Source organism: Mauremys mutica, chromosome 23 (assembly GCF_020497125.1).
Source record: "Mauremys mutica isolate MM-2020 ecotype Southern chromosome 23, ASM2049712v1, whole genome shotgun sequence".
NCBI lineage: Eukaryota > Metazoa > Chordata > Testudines > Geoemydidae > Mauremys > Mauremys mutica.
This window is the reverse complement of record NC_059094.1, coordinates 13,288,430-13,311,397: the sequence shown is the minus strand read 5'-3', so window position 1 is coordinate 13,311,397 and position 22,968 is coordinate 13,288,430. Positions and strand designations below refer to the sequence as shown.

The window sequence follows — 22,968 nt, the reverse complement described above, 5'->3', positions numbered from 1 at the left end:
TGTGCAAATCAGTAGAACTCTTCCCTGTTTCACAGGTGAGAAACTAAGCAGAGAGGTTTCTCCAAGGCACTGTGACAGACCGGGATTAGTCCTCCAGAGTTCCTTGCTCCCACTCCTGTGCTCAGAATACTGTCTCTCTAACAGGTATTTACAACCTGTATGTTCAGCAGGTTTATGGTAGCAATATGGAAACAAAGTGATGACATAACTTTATTTTCACATGGAGTCCTTGGTATGATTGTTTGAAAGCCATCCGTGGCCTGTAGACAAAATTCATCCCTGCTGTAAACAAGCACATCCCCACTGACCCCAATGGAGTTTCACTTGCTTAGAACACAGATGAATTTGGCCCCATAAATGCCTGTACACCAGCGGCCCTCTATTTATTCTAGACAGATTGAGTGGCCAGTTGGTAAATTACTGGTATGGATTTGAACTAGTGACCAAGAACTGATGGATGCAATATCCTGTTACCAATCCTCTGAAATGTCCAACCCTCTCTCATCGGCGATTGTTTGGCATTCTTAGCACACAGTCCAAGAAAATTACCCATCCGCTCTGCACTCTGAAGGCCTGAAGCATGAGTTTCTGTAGTCATGAACAGCCTGCTAGCTGGTGAAAGCTGGGCATGACTTTTCCTGAGTTGGGCCCTTAAAGAAATATTTGGTCAGCTTCCCCCCAGCTGTAATGCCTGACTCCCATCATGCGCTCCCTGCTGTCATCTTGAAATGAGAGAAAAGCAAATGCCTGAGATGCCTTTTACACGTTTCTCTTTAAACAGGCACATAGTGCTAAGCAACAGCTTTAATTGAAATGAAAATGGGGAGCAGGGGGTGATTGAAAAATGCAGCTTTGTGGAGAAGTTGTAATATCTTTTTGACACTGAACTGTCAGGTTTTATCAGAAGAGTTGCAAATTCTCTGCAAAACTCCATGGTAGAGGACTGGAGCTTTTGATCCAAAATCCTTCTTTCAGGGTGAAAAGATCTATGACCAGACTAAATCATCATGTTACAAAAGTAACTTGGCCTTGGTTACACAAAGGAACCATTCAGTCAGAGCAGAATGACCCAGTTGTGGATTCTGGGACTGAGTTATTTTCATTTTTTTTTTTTTTTTTTTACCAAAGAGAGTTGAACCATTTGACTGAAACAACCTTGCGATTCTAACGGTTTGCGCTGGGGAAAACATTGGAACAGGAGCCACCCACTTCCCCTCTGCCAGTAACTTTCTGAATTCCCATTCTCAATTTATTAAAAAACCTATTAATAGAACTCTTTACTATTGTAACAAATCCATGACTATGAGCTCTCGCTATGGTGCACATACTGGCCAATTAGCACTTGATAGGGACAGCAGGGACAGAACTCAAATCCTCCCGCTCCACCAGCCAAGGGCCAACGTTTTCAAAAATCAGAGTGACATTGTGGCCATGTTGTAGTCACTGGGAGTTTTGCCATTAACTTTATTGGGGCCAGGATTTTACCTCATGTGCCTAAAGTTAGGCTCCTAAATCTCTATTTAGGCTCTCGAGTGGCTTAATTTTCAAAAGGGCTGAGAATCCAGCAGCTCCCATTGAGCCCGGTGCTCCATATTTTTAAAAGATCACTTACTTGGGAGCCTAACTCTAGGCTCCAGTTTTCATAATCTTGGTCCAGGTTCTTACTACTCAATGACTAAAGCAGAATAATATTAGCTACTAGCAGTATGGGGCATATGCTACAAAGTTTAGCTGTTCTGAATCCATTAAGCAGAAAGGGGTGTAACACACACATGGATGCCAGCTCAATGCAGTATTAATACAAATCTCTCCCCTCAAAACATGGCATACATGGAAAGTTATCCATCAAAGACATTGTCTAGTTGCAGGAAATGATTGATACCTATTTCTATCATAGATGAAAACAGCAGCCATTGTCCTCAAGGTCTATATACGCAATCCAGGGTACTGCTGTTGTTCTTCATTGCCTTCTCCTGGCCCAATGCACCACTGGGATAGCAGACTAGGAGAACCACAGTCAGCTGTGTGCCAGGGAGCATACATGCCCTGTAGGTTCCCATGGTGATAGTGGGCTCCCTAGCTCCTGGTACCCAGTGACAACTTGTCAACCAAATACTGTGCCGGTACAGTATGTTCTCGATGCACCCACAGAACAATGACCATGTGTTAACAGTCTCTCTAAGCCTGCTGCCCAGACACTTTTACCATTGCAGCTCTGCCCTTTTCATGCATCTTCCTTCAATGGCAGGAAGAGCCTTTCTGCTCCTGCCAAGACCCAGGTTCGGGGATTTGTGTTTCGCTTGGTGCCATTGTTGACCACAAACGCAGCAGGCAGTACAGCTCCTGCTCTGTTAACAATGGCAAACCTGAAACCACTGCTTTCAGGAGGTCAGTAAGGGGGCAGAAGTGGATCTATGGTTTTGCAATGATGCGATCAAGCCCCACAGATGGAAGGTGCGGTAGCAGTGTAAAGGGTTGTTGTCATGGCAAAAATGTCAGTTAACTGGAGCCTCCTAGCCTCATGAGTGGAGACTTAATCATGTCCCAATTTTTTCCTGAGAGATGGTACCCGGCCACAGCAAAGCCGATTCGAGTCATGACCCCGCTTCTCTTCCCAGAAACGGCACCTGGTGTTTTCAGTTTCTTTCTTTGGTAAATTCTGCTTCAGCAAAGCTTTTTGAGGATCGTGTGGAAGGGGGAGAGAGATCTTCAAGGAGCCTCAGTAGCAGGTTGGTTGAGTGTGTGGTAAAGCTGTGCAGCTTACAATTTTCCCCATCTCACCAGCTGGTTTCTCTCCATTAAAAAAAGCCCTATATTGGGCTCTAGGTTAGCTTTAATTTTACATGACGTGAAGCAAACAGATACCAAGAACTTGCCCATAAAGTGTACAATATCCCAGTGGAGCGTACGAAAACGAGTAAGGCACAATCCTGATAAGTACAGACGAGATTCAGCCAGAGCATCAAGAGTTGAGGAATGATTTAATCTTGATAGGTTGGAGGGCATTATATCTTTAAATCAAAGAGTTTAAATAGATTTTGTGGTCTTTGTGAAGTGATGTTTGGATCCTTCCACTGTTGAAGGATTATTTTATCGGCTAAGGTTACTAGTAATTCACAGAATGCTGACTGCTTTATAAAGCGTTTCCTATATTAACATGTACAGACTATATGTTTTCCCCGAGAATGCTACCAAATGGAGTAGAAAGAAGAAACAAGCTAAATTTGCACAATCGATCCAGTAACAAACATGTCCTGTCCCCCTTCAGACATGTTAGTAAGAGTGGGCTGGATTGCATACCTCATTTCACTTTGCCATTATGGCCCTGTTGCAGTACATGCCATCTGTGAGATCATAATTGACTGCAATGTGATTTAATTACAGTAATGGGGTTTTTTTTCCACTTAGGATGAAGAAAGTAATTTGAAGATTTAAATCTTCCTTTGGCATAAAGATTTTTTTTCTTCCCCTCTCCTCAGAGAACTCTAAAAGAAAGAGAGTGCAAAGTATTTTACTTATTATTGAAACGTGCTGTAGAATCTCATGCATTCTCCTGTCTGCCAACTCCAAACCTAATCATTCTCACAAATCTCTCCTGCCAGCCTTACCTCACTTGTCAGCAAAGATTTAGCGGGGCGAAGTCTCCTAAGGCTTCATTGACATTACTGAACGTTTACTACAGAGATTTATCACAAATAATCAAAACCGACACAATTGGCAAAGTACGTTTGCGGATGCAGTAGCCTGTTTAAAAATAGTCTCTTTGTTCGTTTACTGAATCACGAAATTTAGTATCCTTGATTGAGGGTTTGTCTCCACATATTGGCGGATTAACATGTGGTGATTGATCCATGTGGGATCGAGTTAGCGGGTCTAGTGCAGAACCGCTAAATCGACCGCAGATCAACTCTCCCGTCGACTCTTGTACCTCACCAGAACAAGAAGCATAAGGTAAGTCGACGGGAGAGTTTCTCCCATTGACCCAGCACGGTGTAGACACCACAATAAGTCAACCTAAGGTATGTCAACTCCAGTTACGTGAATAACATAGCTGGAGTTGTGTAACTTAGGTTGACTAACCCCATAGTGTAGACCTGCCCTGAGTCTCCCAGTCACTGGTGCAAATCAAGGAGGAATGTAATGCAACTGTGTATGGCATATATGAGAATCTCCTATTCTTTTCCAGTTGTTCTCCCTTTATTTTCAAAACAAAGCCCCAAAGATTGCAGTATCACTACTTCAGGCGGTAGTGGTTTGGACAAGTACTGCAGAATATAGTTGCCCGTGCTAATAGAGAACTCTCCTGTGTTTTCCACTTTCAAGGTCAGAATTGTCACTGTGCCAAGGTTATGGCCTGATTCTTTTGCTATTCCAAATATCAGGAGTTCCAGGCCAAACTGCAGTGTGGACTTTGAAACTCACTGTCTTTGTAGTTTGGTTGCCTGTTGCCACTTGTTTCCAGTTTATGCCATGATTTCTCCTCTGAAACTTAGTACTGTGTAATGGGAAAATTGCATCTTTGGCATGCGTGGAATTCGCTTACTTTATTCCATGTGTCAGCAGTCCTGAGCACTGTACATTTTAAGTGGCTGGCAGAGTATCCTTATTCACACTGGGTGAAATCATGGTATCATTGAAGTACATGGCAAAACTCCCCGTGGCATCAGTGGGGCCAGAATTCCATCCATGGTACAGGACTTTACTCTGCAAGTGGTTTATTCATTTCAACAGAACTATTCATGGTGTAGGGTGATTACAATCTGGGTCTTGATTAAGACCCAAATATCTGATGGATAATTGTCCAGTTATCTCAAATAGGTGCTGACAGTAGCTATTTCAGTGTTTGGTTTTTAAATCATCCTTCTTTCTTTGTCCAGCTGGAATCAAGATGACGACAGCTGCGCCACTGGGAAATAATACCCTGTCTCCAACAAATGTGACCACAAAGTCTCAAGAAGAAATTTTTTATCAGAGTAAGACAAACATTGTGACAATGGATATATTTGAGTTGCATTTTAAATGCCATGTGTTTGGGGAAGATTTTGAAAAGATATCCAAAAACATTCCCAGGTGCAAACATTGTTAAACAAGGGACTTATACAAAACTGCCACCTCACCCTTTGAAAATTCATCCTCCTAAAGATAATCAAAATGAAATAGAATAAAATGGATTTCAGTGAGCTTGTTTTAAAAAAAGTGTCAGTCTTGAAGGTCTTGTTTAAATGCAGTTGTACTAGATTTTGATGTGTGTTTTGATGCTTTCAGCTATTAAATAGACACTGACTACTTGAAATAAGGAAAAAAGTCTTCTGTGATAACTTTTTTTATTGTTTTTATTAATCTAATTTACTCGACATTATTTGCTAGTCTTGCAGAATTTACTAGCCCAGGCACAAAGTCTAGTCACCTGTCCTCTAGTATGAAGATTGTAATGAAAAACATATGATATGTAGAGCCTGATCCTCCAGACTTAGGTATGTGCTTAACTTTATGCACAGTGAGTAATTGTTTATTGGGAGCACCTACAGGGCCCAGCAGAGATCACAGCCTTGTGCTGGACATCACTCAGATTCTTGAGGTGTGTCTACGCTGCAGCTTCCCAGCTCAGATAGACAGACTAGCTAGCGCTAAAAATAGCAGAGTAGCCAGGGATAGTACGGGCGGCAGCTCAGGTTAGCCTCCTGAGTACAAACCCACCCGGAATCCAGGTGGTTAGCCTGAGCCACTACTCGCGCTACTCTTGGCTACATTGCCATTTTTAGCATGCTACCACAAGTGGAGCTATCATGTGTCCATCTGCCCAAGCTGGGAAGCATGCTCCCAGCTGCAGTGTAGATGTACCCACACTAAGGGCATGTCTACACTTACCTCTGGAGCGATCGATCCAGCAGTAGTTGATTTATCGCGCCTAGTGAAGACGCGATAAATCGACCACCGAGCGCCCTCCCGTCGACTCCGATACTCTACCGGAGCGAGAAGCGTAGGCGGAGTCTCGACGGGGGAGCGGCAGCAGTCAACCTACCTCAGTGAAGACACTGCAGTAAGTAGATCTAAGTACGTTGACTTCAACTACGTTATTCACGTAGCTGAAGGTGCATAACTTAGATCGATTCTCCTCCCCCAGCCCCCACAGTGTAGACCAGGCCTAAGATAGAGTTCCTGCCTCAAAAAGTTTACAGATGAAACAGACAAAGGGTGGAAGGGAACACAGAGGCACAGAGAAAGGAAGTACTTGCCCAGGGTCATATAACCGGTTGGGTAGAGCCACAGGTCTCCTGAATCCCCACCCACTGGACCAGACGGTCTCTCAGTGGGTTTGTTTACTTATTGTATTTCCTTCAGCAAGGATTAGGAAAACAGACCAGTCAGTTTGTTTTATTTTTAGTCAGTTTTACTCTCTAATTCTTAAGCCCTAATTCAGCGCCACAACGTTTGGAGCTAAGCCTTTGCCTGCAGAGTTTGCACCTCAAACCACTGTTTTTCCGGAATAAAAATGGAAACAAGTTTTGGAAATCTTTTTCTCTTTAAACATGCAACTTAAATTAACTGGGCAAAGTCTTGTTCAAGCAATACAATAAAAGCTATTTAAACAAAACATGCTCAGTCTTTTTTCCTGCCCCTCTCATAGGTTCCGGAGCAATCGTAGCTGCCATCGTAGTTGGAGTGATTATTATATTCACAGTGGTTCTGCTCATGTTGAAAATGTATAACAGGTACATGGCTTTGTTCCTAATTTCTTTTATGTAGCTAAGGTTAGACAGGATAAACCAAAATCACTGCCACGTGCTTAGAATTTCTTGTGTCTATGCTGTATTATCTCGCATGCCATTTCAAGGACTTAATTGCCGAAATCCCAAGGACTAAAAACTACAATACACATTCCTGATTGTTCATTTGAAATTTCAGACATCATAACCATTCTCTCTCACTACCTTGAGGATCTTGTCTTTTTCTGTTCTTTCCACTCCGCTAGCACTGGTTTCCTTGCTCTCCTGCCTTCTCCTCTGCACCTCCTGTATCTTCATGTCTCAGTCACGCTTTCTGATATCTCAAACTTCAGAACAAACATTTTAAATTCCTTTTGCATATGCCTCTTGATGTCTCTCTCTCCCTCTGCTATTCTGCAGTAGTTAAGTCTGAATAAACTGTTTTAGATGCAGTTTTCATGAAGGACTCTACAAAAAACAGAAATGTAACTTCCCCGTCCTCCTCCTCCTTCCTAGTTCCATTTCCTTTCCCTCTCATCCTGATTGCTGGCCCCTCCTACTCCACTACGTGTGCAGTGTGTAGCACAGCAGCAAACTGAAACTGACCATAAATCAGGTCAGTTTCACTTTGCTCCAAGCAGGAGCATGAGTAGATTTGTCTGTTTTGACATTGTTGCTTTCCAAGATACAAAAAGTGTAAATGAATGCAAGTCCGGCAGAGGCTTTTTGCATGCCAGCCCCAGACTTTGTCTACCATTTTCTGGCATATGCTGCCCTCTGGTTACCTGCTGCTTCCAGATGAGGCAACTTAAATGAACCAGGTCATCTTCATGAATCCTGAAGGAGTTTGTAGCCTGGTCTACACTAGGCGTTTAAATCGGTTTTAGGAGCGTAAAACCGATTTAACGCCAAAACCGTCCACACTAGGAGGCACCTTATATCGATTTTAATGGCTCTTTAAACCGGTTTCTGTACTCCTCCCTAACGAGAGGAGTAACGCTAGTATCGGTATTAACATATCGGATTAGGGTTAGTGTGGACGCTGATCGACGGTATTGGCCTCCGGGAGCTATCCCACAGTGCACCAGTGACCGCTCTGGACCGCAATCTGAACTCGGATGCAGTGGTCAGGTAAACAGGAAAAGCCCCGCGAACTTTTGAATATTTCCTGTTTGCCCAGCGTGGAGCTCCGATCAGCACGGGTGGCGATGCAGTCCGAAATCAAAATAAAAAAAAGAGCTCCCGCATGGACCATGCGGATGTGATCGCTGTAAGGGCAGGCAAATCCGTTCTATCCGTTCTATCAGCGCTCCGTTACAGAAGATGAAATTCAGAATCCTTTTTTAAAAATCTCCAGACAGACGCCATAGCAGGGACTCAGCGCACTGCAGCGTGACAAGCGTAACGGAAAGCCAAAGAATCAAATGGATGCGCATGGACTGGAGGACTGAAGCTATCCCACAGTTCCTGCAGCCTCCTAAAATTATTTGCATTCTTGGCTGAGCTCCAAATGCTTCTAGGGTCAAACACAGTGTCCGCGGGTCAGGGCATAGCTTGGCAATCTACTCACCCACCCCCCACCCACCCCCAGAAGCGAAAGGTAAAACAATCCTCTGACTCTTTTACATGTCACCCTATCTTTACTGAATGCTGCAGATAGACGCGATAGTGCAGCACTCAACACCAACATCCTTGCTCCCCCCCCCGCCATGGGCGGCTGATGGTACAAAAGGATGGAAATCCATCCTCATCATCAGCATAAGCTGATCGTACAAAAAGATGGAAATCCATCCTCATCATCAGCCTCAGCTGATGGTACAAAAGGACTGGTAACCGTCCTCGTCATCAGCCTATTGGCCCTAATTTTTTCTGGTGGATGGATGGTGCAATATGGCTGGTAACCATCCTCATCATAGCAACAGGGGGCTGAGCTCCATCAGCCCCCACCCTTCATGTGTAAAGAAAAGATTCAGTTGCCCCTGGACTAGCAGTGGGATGCTGGGCTTCTCTCCTACACACTGCTTAATGTCCTGTCTGGACTATCATAGCAGCTGGAGGCTGCCTTCCACTCATTTCTCACTAACAAGTCAGTGTGTCTTATTCCTGCATTCTTTATTAATTCATCACACAAGTGGGGGGACAATGCTACGGTAGCCAAGAAAGGCTGGGGGAAGAACGGAATCAACAGGTGGGGTTGTTACAGGAGCACCCCCTGTGAATAGCATACAGATAATAATTTCTGCGGGCTCTGACACAGAGCAGGTGGTTCTCTAGCACACTTGCCTATATTAGGCAGCACTGATTCTATTTTTAGATACCAAAAAGGAGGGATTGACTCAGGGAGTCATTCCCAATTTTTGCTTTTGCGCCCCTGGCTGATCGGCCAGGGGCACTTATGACAGCAGCCAATGGTACAAAACGATGGAAGGTGCAATATGGCTAGTAACCACTCTTGGCTTTTGCGCCCCTGGCTGATTGACCAGGGGCACTAGCAGCAAATGGTACAAAAGGACTGGTAGCCATGATCATCCTCAGTTCCAATTTATGGAAGGGTTTGGATGGTGCAATATGGCTAGTAACCATCTCTGCTGTCATGCAAAAGCAAAAGCATGCTTCTGTGTAGCGCTGCTGAATCGCCTCTGTGAGCGGCATCTAGTACACATACGGTGAGAGTCACAAACGGCAAAAAAAGCTCCATGATTGCCATGCTATGGCATCTGCCAGGGCAATCCAGGGGAAAAAGGCGCGAAATGCTTGTCTGCCGTTGCTTTCCCAGACGAAGGAGTGACTGACGACATTTACCCAGAACCACCCGCGACAATGATTTTTGCCCCATCAGGCACTGGGATCTCAACCCGGAAGTTCCAAGGGGCGGGGGAGGCTGCGGGAACTATGGGATAGCTAGGGAATAGCTACCCACAGTGCAACGCTCCAGAAATCGACGCTAGCCACGGACCATGGACGCACACCACCGATTTAATGTGCTTAGTATGGCCGCGCTCCACCCGATTTTATAAATTCTGTTTTACAAAACCGGTTTATGCAAATTCGGAATAATCCCGTAGTGTAGACGTACCCTGTGTCTTCAGTTTTCTTTTTGTACCTGTGGTGACAGAAGCCTGCTGCCTTGTGTCTCAGTGGAGGATACAGATGCCCACATGTTAGACAGGGCAGACGGGCTTCCTGATTGCTTTCAGGTGCTAATTATTTATAAATCCCTAAATGACCTGGGTCCTGGCTGAAATTTTTGGAACTAAAAAATGTATTTGAAAAATGGCCTTTTTCAAAAAGTAAAATCTTTGCAAAAACTTGACTTTCATTTTTCATGACACATTCCATTTTTTTCATTCAGCAATAGAATAAACTTGTAAAAACTTGGGGGATGGGGGGAGAAACAAAAAAGATCCATTTCATACCCTGCAAAATAGTAACAACTTTGAAAAATTTTCAAAAAACAATTTACTCATTTTTTCAACCTGCTGTACTGGCCATTTCCTCCTCTTCCCCATTCCCCAGGCAGTTAGCTAGCTGTAATGCTCTCACTGTCTGTCCCCAAGGATTAACTCTTGGGAGAAGGCAGCAGAAGATTCTTGGTGTTGGACCCTGTTCTTTGGAACTCATTGCCCGAGTTTAGCGGAGTGGGGCAACAGAGAGCTGCTTATTCTGGCATTTTCGTGGAGGAAATTGGAGTAGGGTGTAAATCTAAAACTCTCGTCACCACACTGATGAACCATTAGTAACACTGGGTTTCAGTTAAAATCTTGGGCTGAAATCTTGGCTTCACTGACTAAAATGGCAGGGATTCCCCTTGACTTCAGTGTGGCCAGGATTTCATCCTTGATGTTCAATGCGCCATGATTCTTGCCATCCCCCCCCCTCCCCTGACAGTACTTCGAATGGGAGAGCCCACACCCGGACAAGTAGGAAATGATGACGAAATTTTAATTTTAATTTCTCTTTACAGACACATGAGGGCAAAACGAGAGCTGGAACCCACAAGCACCAAAGCCAAGACTCCTCCTACTTTCGGACAGAACAGTACCAATGCTAACCAACCCACAACAGTAACCATCATACCAGTGGACATCCATATGCAGAACAGATGACTGTGGACATTGGCCCTACCTATGAGAGATCACTCTCCTTGAAGAATGAGACATGACAACCAGACTCTTTATTCACGTAGACCTGTGACTCTTTACCAGAGGAGAATTGGCACTGGAATAGTGACTACGCGCGGAGTTGAAACCAAGGATTATGTGGGTAACTGGCCACATTTTCTTTTAGTAGAAGGAAAAAATAAAATGCTGAGCACCTTTGTATGGCTGATCTAACAATGTGATGGCATCATATCAGCAGGAACATGAAGAGTCTTATTTTCTCTGTAGAAGTTAAGTGGCAACAAATGGCAAAAATACCCTTTAGATGGGTCAAAAGATGCACATGCCTGTATTCACAGTGTCCTTGATTAGTCATGAGCAGTTTGGTGAGCTTTCTTTTCCTCTCCTGCAGTGATCTTTCATCTTCATCACTATTGATCTGGATGTAAAAGCTACAACTATGCTTCATTCTTGGATTTGTTATGCTTGTATCTTTTTATTTTTATTTTAAGCATGAGGAATAACACGTGAAGTAACAAAACTGTATTCAGACTTCACTGGCCTTTCTGATTCCCAATCAGATACATACACATGGATTCAGATAAAACAAGGTATGAACGTGATATGCTTTTAAAAAAAAAAAAAGATTTGATGTTTTCTAGCAACTTGACAGAGTTTGTCAGTTTCCAGCTGAATCCCTCTTTTCAGGGATTTTAACTCAGCAGCCATATTTGTGCTGGGTTCTCAGCTTGGAAGCACTTTATTTATTTATTTTTTTTTACAAATGATGGGATGGGGAGAAAAATCAATTCTATTTTTAAATCAGAAGAGGCTCAAACAGTAAGAGAATGAAAAACTAGTGATATTTTGTGTGTGTGGCTGCTTTTCTTTAAAGATAGACTTTTTAAAAAACAACTGAAATGTTGCAATCCGTAATGTAGATTACAGACTTTGGCTTTTTTTTTTTTTTAGAAAAATAAATTATAAAAGCAACCAAGCTATTTGGTTTTGCATGAGTAACTGTTGTGGGTGTGCAGTAATTCAACAAAAATTTCCCAAGGATTTTTCACAGGCCCACTGGGTGCACACACAAAAGCTGCATTGTTACACTCTCTATGGCCTATTGTGTCCATGATCTACATGTTAAAGCGTCGCTAAACATTAGCTAACAGAGTAGACAGCAATGGTTCAGAAGAAGGCGGTGTAGCCTATTGATCTAATAATTCACCTTTTGCAAAAGCCACTATATAGCGATGCACATCATAGCGTTCTAAAGAGCATCAACCCCATCCTTCAACTTGCCCAGCCTCAGTGCTGCAGCACAAGCCACACACTGGAATACCCAGGCACAACAGAGGGTGAACTGACTGCAGTGTTAATCTCTGGGTCTGAATTCACTTGGTTTGGTGGGTTTAAAATTACATCCATGGCATTGTATTAAAAGAGAATGTTTTGGGTTAATACAGACTTGCGTATAGAATCATAGAATCTCAGGGTTGGGATTCCAACCCCCTGCTCAAAGCAGGACCAATCCCCAATTAAATCATCCCAGCCAGGGCTTTGTCAAGCCTGACCTTAAAAACCTCTAAGGAAGGAGATTCCACCACCTCCCCAGGTAACCCATTCCAGTGCTTCACCACCCTCCTAGTGAAAAAGTTTTTCCTAATATCCAACCTAAACCTCCCCCACTGCAACTTGAGAGCTGGCTTTAACCACAAAAAAAGCTAGTGACCTCTTGGGGTCCACCCTTCTGAGGGCCTTAAGAAAATTTGCAACTGGCAGGCCATCTTGATTTCTCCTTCTGGCACAGAGATAGGAGAGGAGGACACACTGATCTGATAGTGATCTGTTTTGGCAACTTGTGTCTCTATACATACTATAAGGACAGCTTTGCCTGGGAAACTCTTTGTCACTTACAAAGGAGTGTAACCAATTAAACCGATCAAAGAACCAATTTTGAAAAGGATTTTTTTTTAAATGCAAAGCCTGAGATTTTTAAAAATAATTGTCCATGATTTAAATCTGACTGCAACTCATTTGTAATTCTCCCCTCCACTACTGTCACAAGTCAACCTGACTCCCCTGGGTGCTTCAGTTTAAAACATGCAACCAGAAAAGACATTAGGCATTAGGTTGTAGATTGCTTTACAAACAAAAGCTGGTGAATTTTTTTACCCTGAGCCAGGGCTCAGAAAGGTAAGTTGTTACATTTGCAAACACTACCTCAAAAATTTGAACTGAGTGTAAATGATGGAGAGATGAGTCTGCAGACAGCCTGGAATGACAGCTTGGACAGATGTGAACTGTCCATCTAGCCCAGTATCCTGTCTTCCGACAGTGACCTGTACCAGATGCTTCAGAGGAGAGAACAGGACTAGGCACTTTGAGTGATCCATCTACTGTTGTCCAGTCCCAGCTTCTAAAAGTCAGAAGTTTAGGGACACCCAGAGCTTTGGGGTTGCGTCCCTGACCATCTTGGCTAATAGCTATTGATGGACCTATCCTCTATCAACTTTTCTAATTATTTTTTAAACCCAGTCATACTTTTGGCCTTCAGAACATCCTCTGGCAACAAGTTCCACAGATTGACTGCGCACTGGGTGAAGAAGTACGGCTTTGTTTGTTTTAAACCTGCTGCCTATTCATTTCATTGGGTGACCCCTGGTTCGTGTGAGATGTGAAGGGGTAAATAATACTTCCTTATTCACTTTCTCCACAGCATTGATGATTTTATAGACTTCTACCATATCTCCCTTCAGTTGTTTCTTTTCCAAGATGAACAGTCCCAGTCTTTTTAATCTCTCCTCACATGAAAGCTGTTACATATCCCTACTCATGTTTGTTGCCCTTCTCTGTACTTTTTCCAATTTTTATATATCTTTCTTTGAGATGGGGCGACCAGAACTACACGTGGTATTCAAGGTGTGGGTATACCATGGATTTATTTTGTGGCACTATGATATGTTCTGTCTTATCTATCCCTTTCCTAATGGTCCCTAACGTTGGCTTTTTTAACTGCTGCTGCACTTTGAGCAGATGTTTTGCAGAGGACTATCCACAACGATTCAAAGATCTTTTTCTTAAGTAGTGATGGCTAATTTAGACCCCATCATTTTGAATGTATAGTTTGTATTATGTTTTCCAATATGCATTACTTTGCATTTATCAACATTGAATTTCATCTACCATTTTGTTGCCCAGTCACCCAGTTTTGTGAGATCCCTTTGTAACTCTTCGCAGTCTGCTTTGGACTTAACTATCTTGAGTAATTTCATATTGGGATAACTGTATCTGCACTGGGGAGGGGAAGGGTGTTTGCTGCTTTAACTATGTCAGCATAGTTAAAGCTGCAAACTCTCTACGCTAGACAAGGCCTCACTACTCTACTTGCTCCTAGACAGAAGCTATAACATTCTTCATCTTAAATACTTTACTGAAACATATCTACAGGCAAGACAACCCTTCACAGGCAGGGCAAGCTTTAGCCAGTGTAGTAGCATCTTAGGCACCAATACTGTAACATGACATGCAAGCTATGCACAGAAACAAGCCTGGCAACTCTTTGGTCCCACAATGAAAATAAGTAAGCAAACATACCGTGCTTAAAAAGCCACAAAAAACTACAACCATACAACTACGACCTCACCAAATGAATTTGCAGGCAAGCTTCTGCAAGCCAGCTTTTGCTCCTTTTGCATTTTTCAACTGACTTTTTTTTTTTAGCAAAGGGTATGTAGCTCCACCTAGTGTCATTCTTCTATATGATAGGAAGCAGCTACCTTATATTACAGGCAGTATTTCCTTACAGATTAAATAATAAGTGATGGACTCCTCCGCTTAGCCACAGTTGCTAATATTGCAGAAATTTGTCTCCATGGTTATAAATAAGCTTGGCAGAATTCTATTTTTTTTTACATAATTTTGATGGATAATTTCAATGTTTATTTTAAAGTATTTTTTCAACTTTCATCCATTTTAAATTTTCACATTTGTGGGAAATTATAAGGGGTTTAGACAATGGGGAGGCAGTTGATATTTAATGACAGAAGATGCTGAGATTCAAAAAGTTAAAGCTTTATAACCATTAAAACACAAATTGTCAACATCACATGACAAAAATATGCAAAGAAATATCTTTAAATAAAGCTTTAAGTTCTCAGGCAACATTTTTCTTACTTTGCCTCTTTGTAAATTTCTATTTCTAATATATTTTCATTCGTTGGTGTGTGTAGTGAAATCAGCATTTACTGATATTTACTCATAAAAATCTAATCCTTTCAATCCTAGTTGTAAGGCTACGTACCACTGCTTCACATTATCAAAGTGCTGTAGAAACGTTAGCTGATTCCACTGAATAGTACCTCCAGTCTGGATGTATGACATGCTGGAAAAGAGACAATGTCAATTTGAAATCTAGCTTTTTCCCCTCTTTTAAATATTGTCTAAAGTCCCACACCTGCCCTTGAGTCCCTGCCAAATCTTGCAGTTTTACACACTTGCTATTTTTTGGAAAACATCTTTATTCTCTGTTGGATACAAATGAAGAGATGCTTATTGCTAACTAAGGAGAAAAGGGAAACTGTGCCTGGTCTGTTTCAGCTAAGTGCCATCAAATGCACAACATAACCAAACTAAAAAACTCCAGTTTTGTTCTCTTTAAAGATATACAGACGCAGTTTTTATAGTGGAACAATTTTTATAGTGGGGGTGCTGAAGGCAGAAAGCATGTATTTAGGTTATTACTAGTTCAAGACAAGGGGTGCAGCAGCACCCCGAGTTCCAGCACCCATGTACAGACTTCGTTTTTTTATCTAAAAGAAAAACATAACCCCCCGCCCCAACTTAGGTAGGAGTGTAATTTTCAAATAGTCTTTTTAATATACAACAATATGAACATTACATAGCCATTGTCACAGTATATCAGACTCCAGATCCGTCGACTCCAGCACCCTGCCTTTGACTCTAGCCGTTACCACGTCCTTCATGGGAAGCTGATGCAGTCAGAAGTTACGTTATAACCAACCAAGAAAGTTTCTTTCTAATCCCAATTAGACTGGTTTATTTCTGAAAGCATGAGGGGGTTTTATCCCTTCCACAACTCGTGTTTTAAATCCGTACTATTTACTATTGTAACAGTTACAATAACTTTTTGATATTGACCTCTTCTCTCCCATACAGATTAGATAATTCTGCTTTCAAAACATTGCTCTCTGTCAGTACAAATAATGACGCAATGGGAAAACCGGCTACCATATGTTCAGATGTTCTCTTCCTCTAGAGGCTGGAAGCATTTTGCAGACGAGCTAGTTTAAGGGTGTGCGGAGCAAGTAATTTCCAGCAGGTCACGGTTGCTAAAGACATAAGTCCTGAAAACAGCCTCAATCCTGTTTGATCCTTGAGTGGCTCTTGACTTGCAGAGCTATAATGACACTGGATCAGGCACTGCAGCACTCACTGTGTGTGTGAGAACACAGGACATACTGTGCGGGTGTGTGATATAGAATTTCTATTACATAGACAAGACATGCAACAATCTTCCCAGCAAACTGGTAGGTTCTACATGGGGAGCGGATGCTCCTCCAGCCCTCAGGATTTCAGCCCTTGCCATCTCGGACTGAATAGCAGAGTACTGTGCACCAGTATGGAGTTGGTTGGCACACACCAAACTTGTTGATGAGCAACTCAACTCAACAATGTGCATCATCACAGGAACTCTCCGACTGACTCATCTTCCATGAGTTCTAAGCCACATCGTTCCCCCTTACCTCAGGAGGGAGATTGCAACCGGCAAGCTGCTTGAGAAGGTACATGACAACCCCAGCTTGCCTTTACCTTTTTAGCTCACCAGCTACAGATCTTTCATCACGACACTCACTGTGGTTGAGGCTGCCATGACAGGAGGTGACAGTGGAGTGCCTGTGGCGGGAAGACTGCTGCTTAACATCAACCACCAATCAGTACCTTGTCACAGACCCTACTGCTCGCCCGTCTGGCTTTGACATGCCATGTCGTCAGTGGGTCTTTCTTAACTGATTCCGGACTGGGCAAGGCCTTCGTGCAGCCAACCAGCACTGTTGGGGTCTTCGAGACAATCCAAGCTGTGGTGCAGATCGAACGCTAATATACATTGCCAAGGAGTGCTTGCTAACCAAATTCAGCAGTGAGCTCCACTTGGCCACTAAAAATACTATTGCCTGGCAAATATGCAAATGCTAAATTAATAAATAAGTTCCTGACATACAGCAGAGGGGCAGTGGAGTGACATTGCTTTAATGGCTGATAGGCAAAAGAGCAAATACGGGTGCAGGAGGAAGAACCCTGTCCCACTCAGGCTTTGTCTTCACCACAAAAAGATGATTTTCCCAGCTGGAAAACTGTCGTGGATTTTGTTGTTTTTCCCATGGAGCTAGGCACGTTCAGCACTATACCCTGGCCTGTGGTTCAACTCCTCTAGCTACCTCGTCGTAAAGACCATAACAACTCATTTCTACTAGGCGTTACAGCAGGCTCGCTACCCTGCCGCAGGTAGCCTGGGGTAAACGATGCACTTTCTGCTAGTGAAGACAAAGCCTAATTGTGTGTGTGTGTGGGGGGGTGAGGTTCGGGTAACCAGACAGCAAGTGTGAAAAACCAGGAGAGGGGGTGGGGGGGGGTAATAGGAGCTTATAGAAGAAAAAGCCCCAAATAGCGGGATTGTCCCTATGAAATCAGGACATCTGGTCAGCCTAGGTGGGGTGGAGAAGACCCGTGCTGGGGCAGGGAGGGAAGACAGGGGACCAGTCCCAGAGGAAAGTGGGCAGGTGGGAGGCCCTATACCAGTGAGGGGGGCACTGCCCCACTGGGGGTCCCTATGAAGCGCTGAGTAGCGGGGGGTTGGGGGGGGCAGTTTGCCTCGCTGGAAAAGGGGAGGATGAGGCGATACTAGACCCACCGGCCATGACTTAACTCGGCTGCTTAGGCAGGCCCCCTTCGGCGCATGCGCAGTTGACTCCACAATCACATGACCACCTGAACCCAAGCACCCGCCGACCCAGCCTGCGCGCGCATTACAATCTTCCCTTCGCTGCTGCGCGGGAAGGGCAGGTTCCGCCTCTCGCGCAGCTAGAACCCACACGCTCCATGGTCAGTCTCCTCATTGGCCGGGGCCCGCCGGATAGACCCTTGAACCCTCCTCCCATATTCACTCCCCCCATCAGGGTGCCTTCTGATTGGCTTGAGGTGGACCGCGGCCCTCCCTCTTCGCCGCATCCGCTGATTGGCTGACGGGGGGGGGGGGGCTCGCGGTCGCGTTCGGACCCGCCCACTCCGTTCTGTGTCGCGCGACTCTGCCTCATCTCGCCGCTTTTCCTCCTCCCCGCGGTGAACGTGAGGGAAGGAGGGAGGAAGGGGTCGTGCGGGCGCGGTGCACGCCGGGATAGGGAGTGCTCTGCGGCCAGGAGGAGGCAAGATGGATGCGGGCTTTTTCCGCGTAAGTGTTACCCTCAGCGGGCAGGGGGAGCGGCCCGGCCGGGAGAACGCGGGGAGCCGGGCCGCTGGGAAGCACCGCGACGGGCGCTGCTGCCGCCGCGGGGTCCCCCCTGCAAGCGCGGCCCTGCCTCCCTCCTCTGCCGCCCTGCGCAGGCTCCCGTGAGGAGCCGCGGCGCAGAAAATGGCGGCCGGAAGGTGGTCGGTGCGGTTCGTTCCACCCGCGGGGGGGAAGGCGGCGTGGCGGGTGGGCCGCGCGGGCACGGTGCCATCGCGCGGGGCGGGCGGGGGGGGGGTCTCTGCGGCTGGGTATATTGGAGGAGGGAGGGGCCTGCCCTGCCCTTTGGGGCTAGAGGGGGGGATATGCCCGGGGGGGGCAGCTCTTACCCCCTGCCCCCCGCACGCGCACACTCCGCCTAGGGCCGCGGCGAGGCCGCTACCTCCTCTCCCGGGCCTGAGCCGCCAGGACGAGCCGGGCCTTTCTGTGCGCTAGGCCTCCGCCAGGCCCCGCTGCCATGCGGGTCGCCCGGGCCTGGTGTCCCGCAGGAGGAAGAGGGGTCTCTCTCCATCGCACGCTGGGGGCCCGGGCTGGGACCCGAACTCTGCTCGGCCTGGGCGCTCCGGAGTCTGGTTCCTGAACCTCATCCTGCGCCTGCTAGTTGCCATGGCCAGCGACCCTCTTGGTTTGGTCATGCGGTAGAGACGGTGTTGTCCAGGCCCAGCAGCTGGGAAACTTTATTTATAGCCATACCTAGAACGCATCTGCCTTTTCACAATGAGATGTGCGGGAGAAAGTGGGATTTGGGCCTTTAGAGCCTCCGGTGCCAATCAGGCAGCAGAAAACAATCAGATATTCTTCCCACCTCCCTGGGGGGGGGGGGGAACGGATCTTCACATATGTAATGGTCTAGTTACTTAACGGGTGCAAAGCACTGGGCAAAAGCAAATGTTACGCAAATGGCTATCCTGGGTGTGTGTTCATGTTGGCTTTTGCCTTTGCTAAAACAAACACTGCAGGAAAAAAATATCTGGAACATCCTTAGATGCTATAAAACTTAAATATACTCTGGATATGTTATTGTGTATTCTTCTCCCTTTTCCACATCTTATTAGAATTAACTTGTTTTCTGTATGGGACTAACATGAGTTTTAGGTATGCCAGAGGTGATCATGAGAGTAGGTGGCACTAAAATATCAACTTCAAATCCTTCCCTGTGCAAGTTCTCCAGGAAATATTAATTTGGTTGTGTATGCATGGTGCTTTAAAAACATAAGAAAAGGTTATTTTTGCCTCAGGGTCTAAGGGCATCCTCCTGCAAATACTGGACTCTATATTTACTGCTTCACAGAGAGAATTGGTATGCCTGGTCCTCTGTCTTTGCAGAGTTTGGTTCAAAGCCTGATGACTCAGGGTTTTTCCAAGTGATGTGTTTTTATGCACACAACTTTTATTGTCAGAGAGTGCTCAAATTATTATAGTGAAAATACCTTTTTTGTAAAGTTTTTGGGATTATTATAAAAGCAGGTTAGCAGTTTAATTTCGGAGCAAAGAGGACTGTTGCTATTGATAATCTTGGGACGTTACATGTTCTCAATGCAACGTGTACAATTTACAAATTGACTTATTTGTTGAAATGGAGATTGTACCGTGCAATTTCAAATCTCTCTTGGTGACCAATGCTGCTTACCATGCCTTGTGAACTTCTAGGCTATGGGGCTGAGCAAAATTCCAACTGCCTTTTCCTGCCTCTTGTGGGGGCGAGGAATCTTATTTCTATATCTGACTGCAGAATCTTGAATATTTGGGTGATATGACAAATACACTAAATTCAGGTTTGACTGAAGAGGGCATACATCAAACATGGAAGCAGCAAGGAATCCTGTGGCACCTTATAGACTAACAGACGTTTTGCAGCATGAGCTTTCGTGGGTGAAAGCTCATGCTGCAAAACGTCTGTTAGTCTATAAGGTGCCACAGGATTCTTTGCTGCTTCTACAGAGCCAGACTAACACGGCTACCCCTCTGATATCAAACATGGAGGCACTCTGAATAGTCTTGTATTCAGATGCATCTTAATCCTTGAAAATAAATGCTAGCCCCTAGGATTTCTATTCTTCAGAATTACAGAGGAGAACATTAGGAGTTATCGCCCCATCTCTGTGTGTAATGTCTTCATTTTATAGCATCTTATCTTGCTGACGCATCTGAAGGTACTTTTGTAAAAGATGCACAATTTTACAGTACAGTCTGCAGTGCCAAGTTAATAACTGAAAGCAAGCAAAAACAAATGTGCTTCTACTTTTTTTGATTTAAAGTGGCAACGTTCTTATTTAATGTCTCTGGGCATGGAGTTAGAGAGATGGTACTAAGGTTGAAGCAGTCATGCAATATAGGACTGGTGAGTTCAGGATCAGATTAATTCAATTTATGTTTGCATAACAGAGTGACTAGAGAGCTTCGATTAAATTCCAAATGGCTTTAAATCAAGTGGATGGAGTATCTTAATGCAGCAAAAGCTCAGTATGCTTGCTTGCCCTCTAGTTCCATCGCAAGCTGTATCCTTGGACCAGTATGTTAATATAAATACTTACCATATTGTAATGTATGAGAAGGTGCGTGTATAAATGCCTCTCTTTTGAATCAGTTACAATAGTAGCTGGTTAAATAAGCTTTGAATATGAAAACATAGTGATTCAAGACTAAACAAATGAACAATATTTCAGAACCTTTGGTCTGGGCAAACTGAGCTGTATTAACATTTGTTGCATCATGTTTTACAAAAAATACAATATTAGGACCCAATCCTGAAAATTCATACTTGCATGTGTATGAAGTAAATGGAACTACTTATGCAAATGTTGTTTCCAGGATTAGACTCAATCTCTGATTATAGTTTCGCTATACATGGAAGTGAATCAATCATTTATAATGCTGTACAGTCAACAAAGCAGGATTCCCCTCTTTATAACCTGTTGCTTATTACATGCTAGATTAATGAACTGTGCAGGGTGGTGGTAAATTTCAAAGAAATTTCACCTGAAGCTTGAGTAAAGGATTGAATATTTATAATCTTCTGTGATAATTTCAGTGTATAATGTCATTTCTGAGGTTTTAGCTCTAAGGCCGGGTCTACATTCAAATGTTAAGTCGACCTGTGTGTGAAAAGTCCACTCCCCTGAGTGACAGATTTAAGTCAACCTAACCCTCGGCGTAGACCGCTCTTCTTCCCTGGACCTAGCTACCGCCTCTCCGGGAGGTCGATTTAACTATACCGGCAGGAGACCCCTCTCTCGTTTTTGTAGTGTGTGTCTACACTTGTAGCGCTAAGGTGTCTGCAGCTGGGCCTCTGTAGTGCTTCAAGTATAGACAAGCCCTGAGACTCTGATTTAAAACCAAATCTGTCTTTGACACCAGATTTCAAGAAGAAAATGAGCACTTGAAGTTATTAAAAATAATGGGGGCAAGGGTGAATAGCAGTATTAAAAAGATTTCACCTTTCATCTATACCATAAATGCTCCAATTTTTTCCTTTTGCTTTTTTCTGCTCTTGGACAGAAAAAACTGAACTGATTCCTGCTGAGCAGATCTCTTTGAGAAGGCTGTATACCGCAACTCAAAATTATTTGACAACATTGTGCATGCTTTTAGATTTGCAAGTACTGCACCATGGTGAATTATATGATTTAAGTGTCAGAGCTCTGAAACCTGATTACCATCTTCAGTAGGATATGACGATTGGTTAGTGAAGTGGAATGCTTCTTGAAGGTGTCTGCACAGGTGGTACAAGTGAATATTTTTTAATTGCTTTGCAGTTTATCAAAATTGTGTTTAATGCAAATAATATATGGCAAGGGACAAGTGGCAGACTAGCTGTGGAACAAAGTTTGATGTCATACTGACTAAAATCTTTCTATTATAGGGAACGAGTGCGGAGCAGGACAATCGCTTCAGCAACAAACAGAAGAAGCTGTTGAAGCAGCTGAAATTTGCAGAATGTCTGGAAAAGAAAGTAAGTTGAGTTTATTTATTTGGGCAGGATGGGTGTGGAATAAAGTAAACTTTTAAGATGTCACAACCAAGATGCACAAGACAAAATTGTGAATGGCTGTCAATGATTTGTATAGACATTGGAAGGAAGTCGCGCCCAAAAATACCTATGTGCATAAAAATGATGTTCAGGATATCCAGATGCATATTAAAGTACACCCTTTAAAAGAGCACACATGATATATTTATATTATTAAAAGGATAGTGCCAGTAAGCTTTGGGCCCAAACTTAGGATTTGATCTTTAAAAAACAGAAAACCAACTTTCAGGATGAACAGAGAATATTATTTTCAAAAGCTCCAAAGTGACTTGTCTCTAGATGCTTTTAAAATATTGCCCAAACTGTCTTAATGATTTTTTTACATTACAGTTCTCTCTCTCTCCTCCCTCCCCCCTCCCCCAAAATAGTTAGGCAATACCTACTTTAACTGGTAGTAAAACCAATGCACTTGCAGTGTGTCCTCAGTAGGAAGAGAGAGAATGACTAGAGAAACTAAATTGTAGTTGGGGTTAATGATAATTTTGTGTGCTGGGGAAATGGTTCCTCTGAGAGTTGGCAGTAAGTAACCACCCACTTGTCAAAGCTCAAGCTCTTCTGTTGCCACTACAGCCAACAGTGGGGCTTCAGTGGTTTGTATTGCTCGTGTGC

The 22,968-nt window shown here is 44.0% G+C and overlaps 2 protein-coding genes across 9 annotated transcripts in view; both read left to right on the top strand.

Moving 5' to 3' along the window:
• LOC123355418 (non-compact myelin associated protein) overlaps nt 1–11,436 on the top strand; it is a 41,203-nt gene extending 29,767 nt beyond the window's left edge. The window contains exons 2-4 of the mRNA XM_044997873.1: nt 4,878–4,973; nt 6,629–6,713; nt 10,672–11,436. Coding sequence (XP_044853808.1) covers nt 4,878–4,973; nt 6,629–6,713; nt 10,672–10,813 — 323 coding nt within the window. The 3' untranslated portion in view covers nt 10,814–11,436. The remainder of the gene's footprint in view (nt 1–4,877; nt 4,974–6,628; nt 6,714–10,671) is intronic.
• A 6,706-nt stretch (nt 11,437–18,142) lies between these two features.
• Nucleotides 18,143–22,968, top strand: part of SRRM1 (serine and arginine repetitive matrix 1) — a 29,291-nt gene continuing 24,465 nt past the window's right edge. For 4 of the 8 annotated variants that reach the window (XM_044997449.1, XM_044997455.1, XM_044997450.1 and 1 more), the window contains exons 1-2: nt 18,143–18,275; nt 22,192–22,281. In XM_044997449.1, coding sequence (XP_044853384.1) covers nt 18,255–18,275; nt 22,192–22,281 — 111 coding nt within the window. In that variant the 5' untranslated portion in view covers nt 18,143–18,254. The remainder of the gene's footprint in view (nt 18,276–22,191; nt 22,282–22,968) is intronic. The other 4 variants (XM_044997452.1, XM_044997454.1, XM_044997456.1 and 1 more) reach the window with 2 other exon arrangements.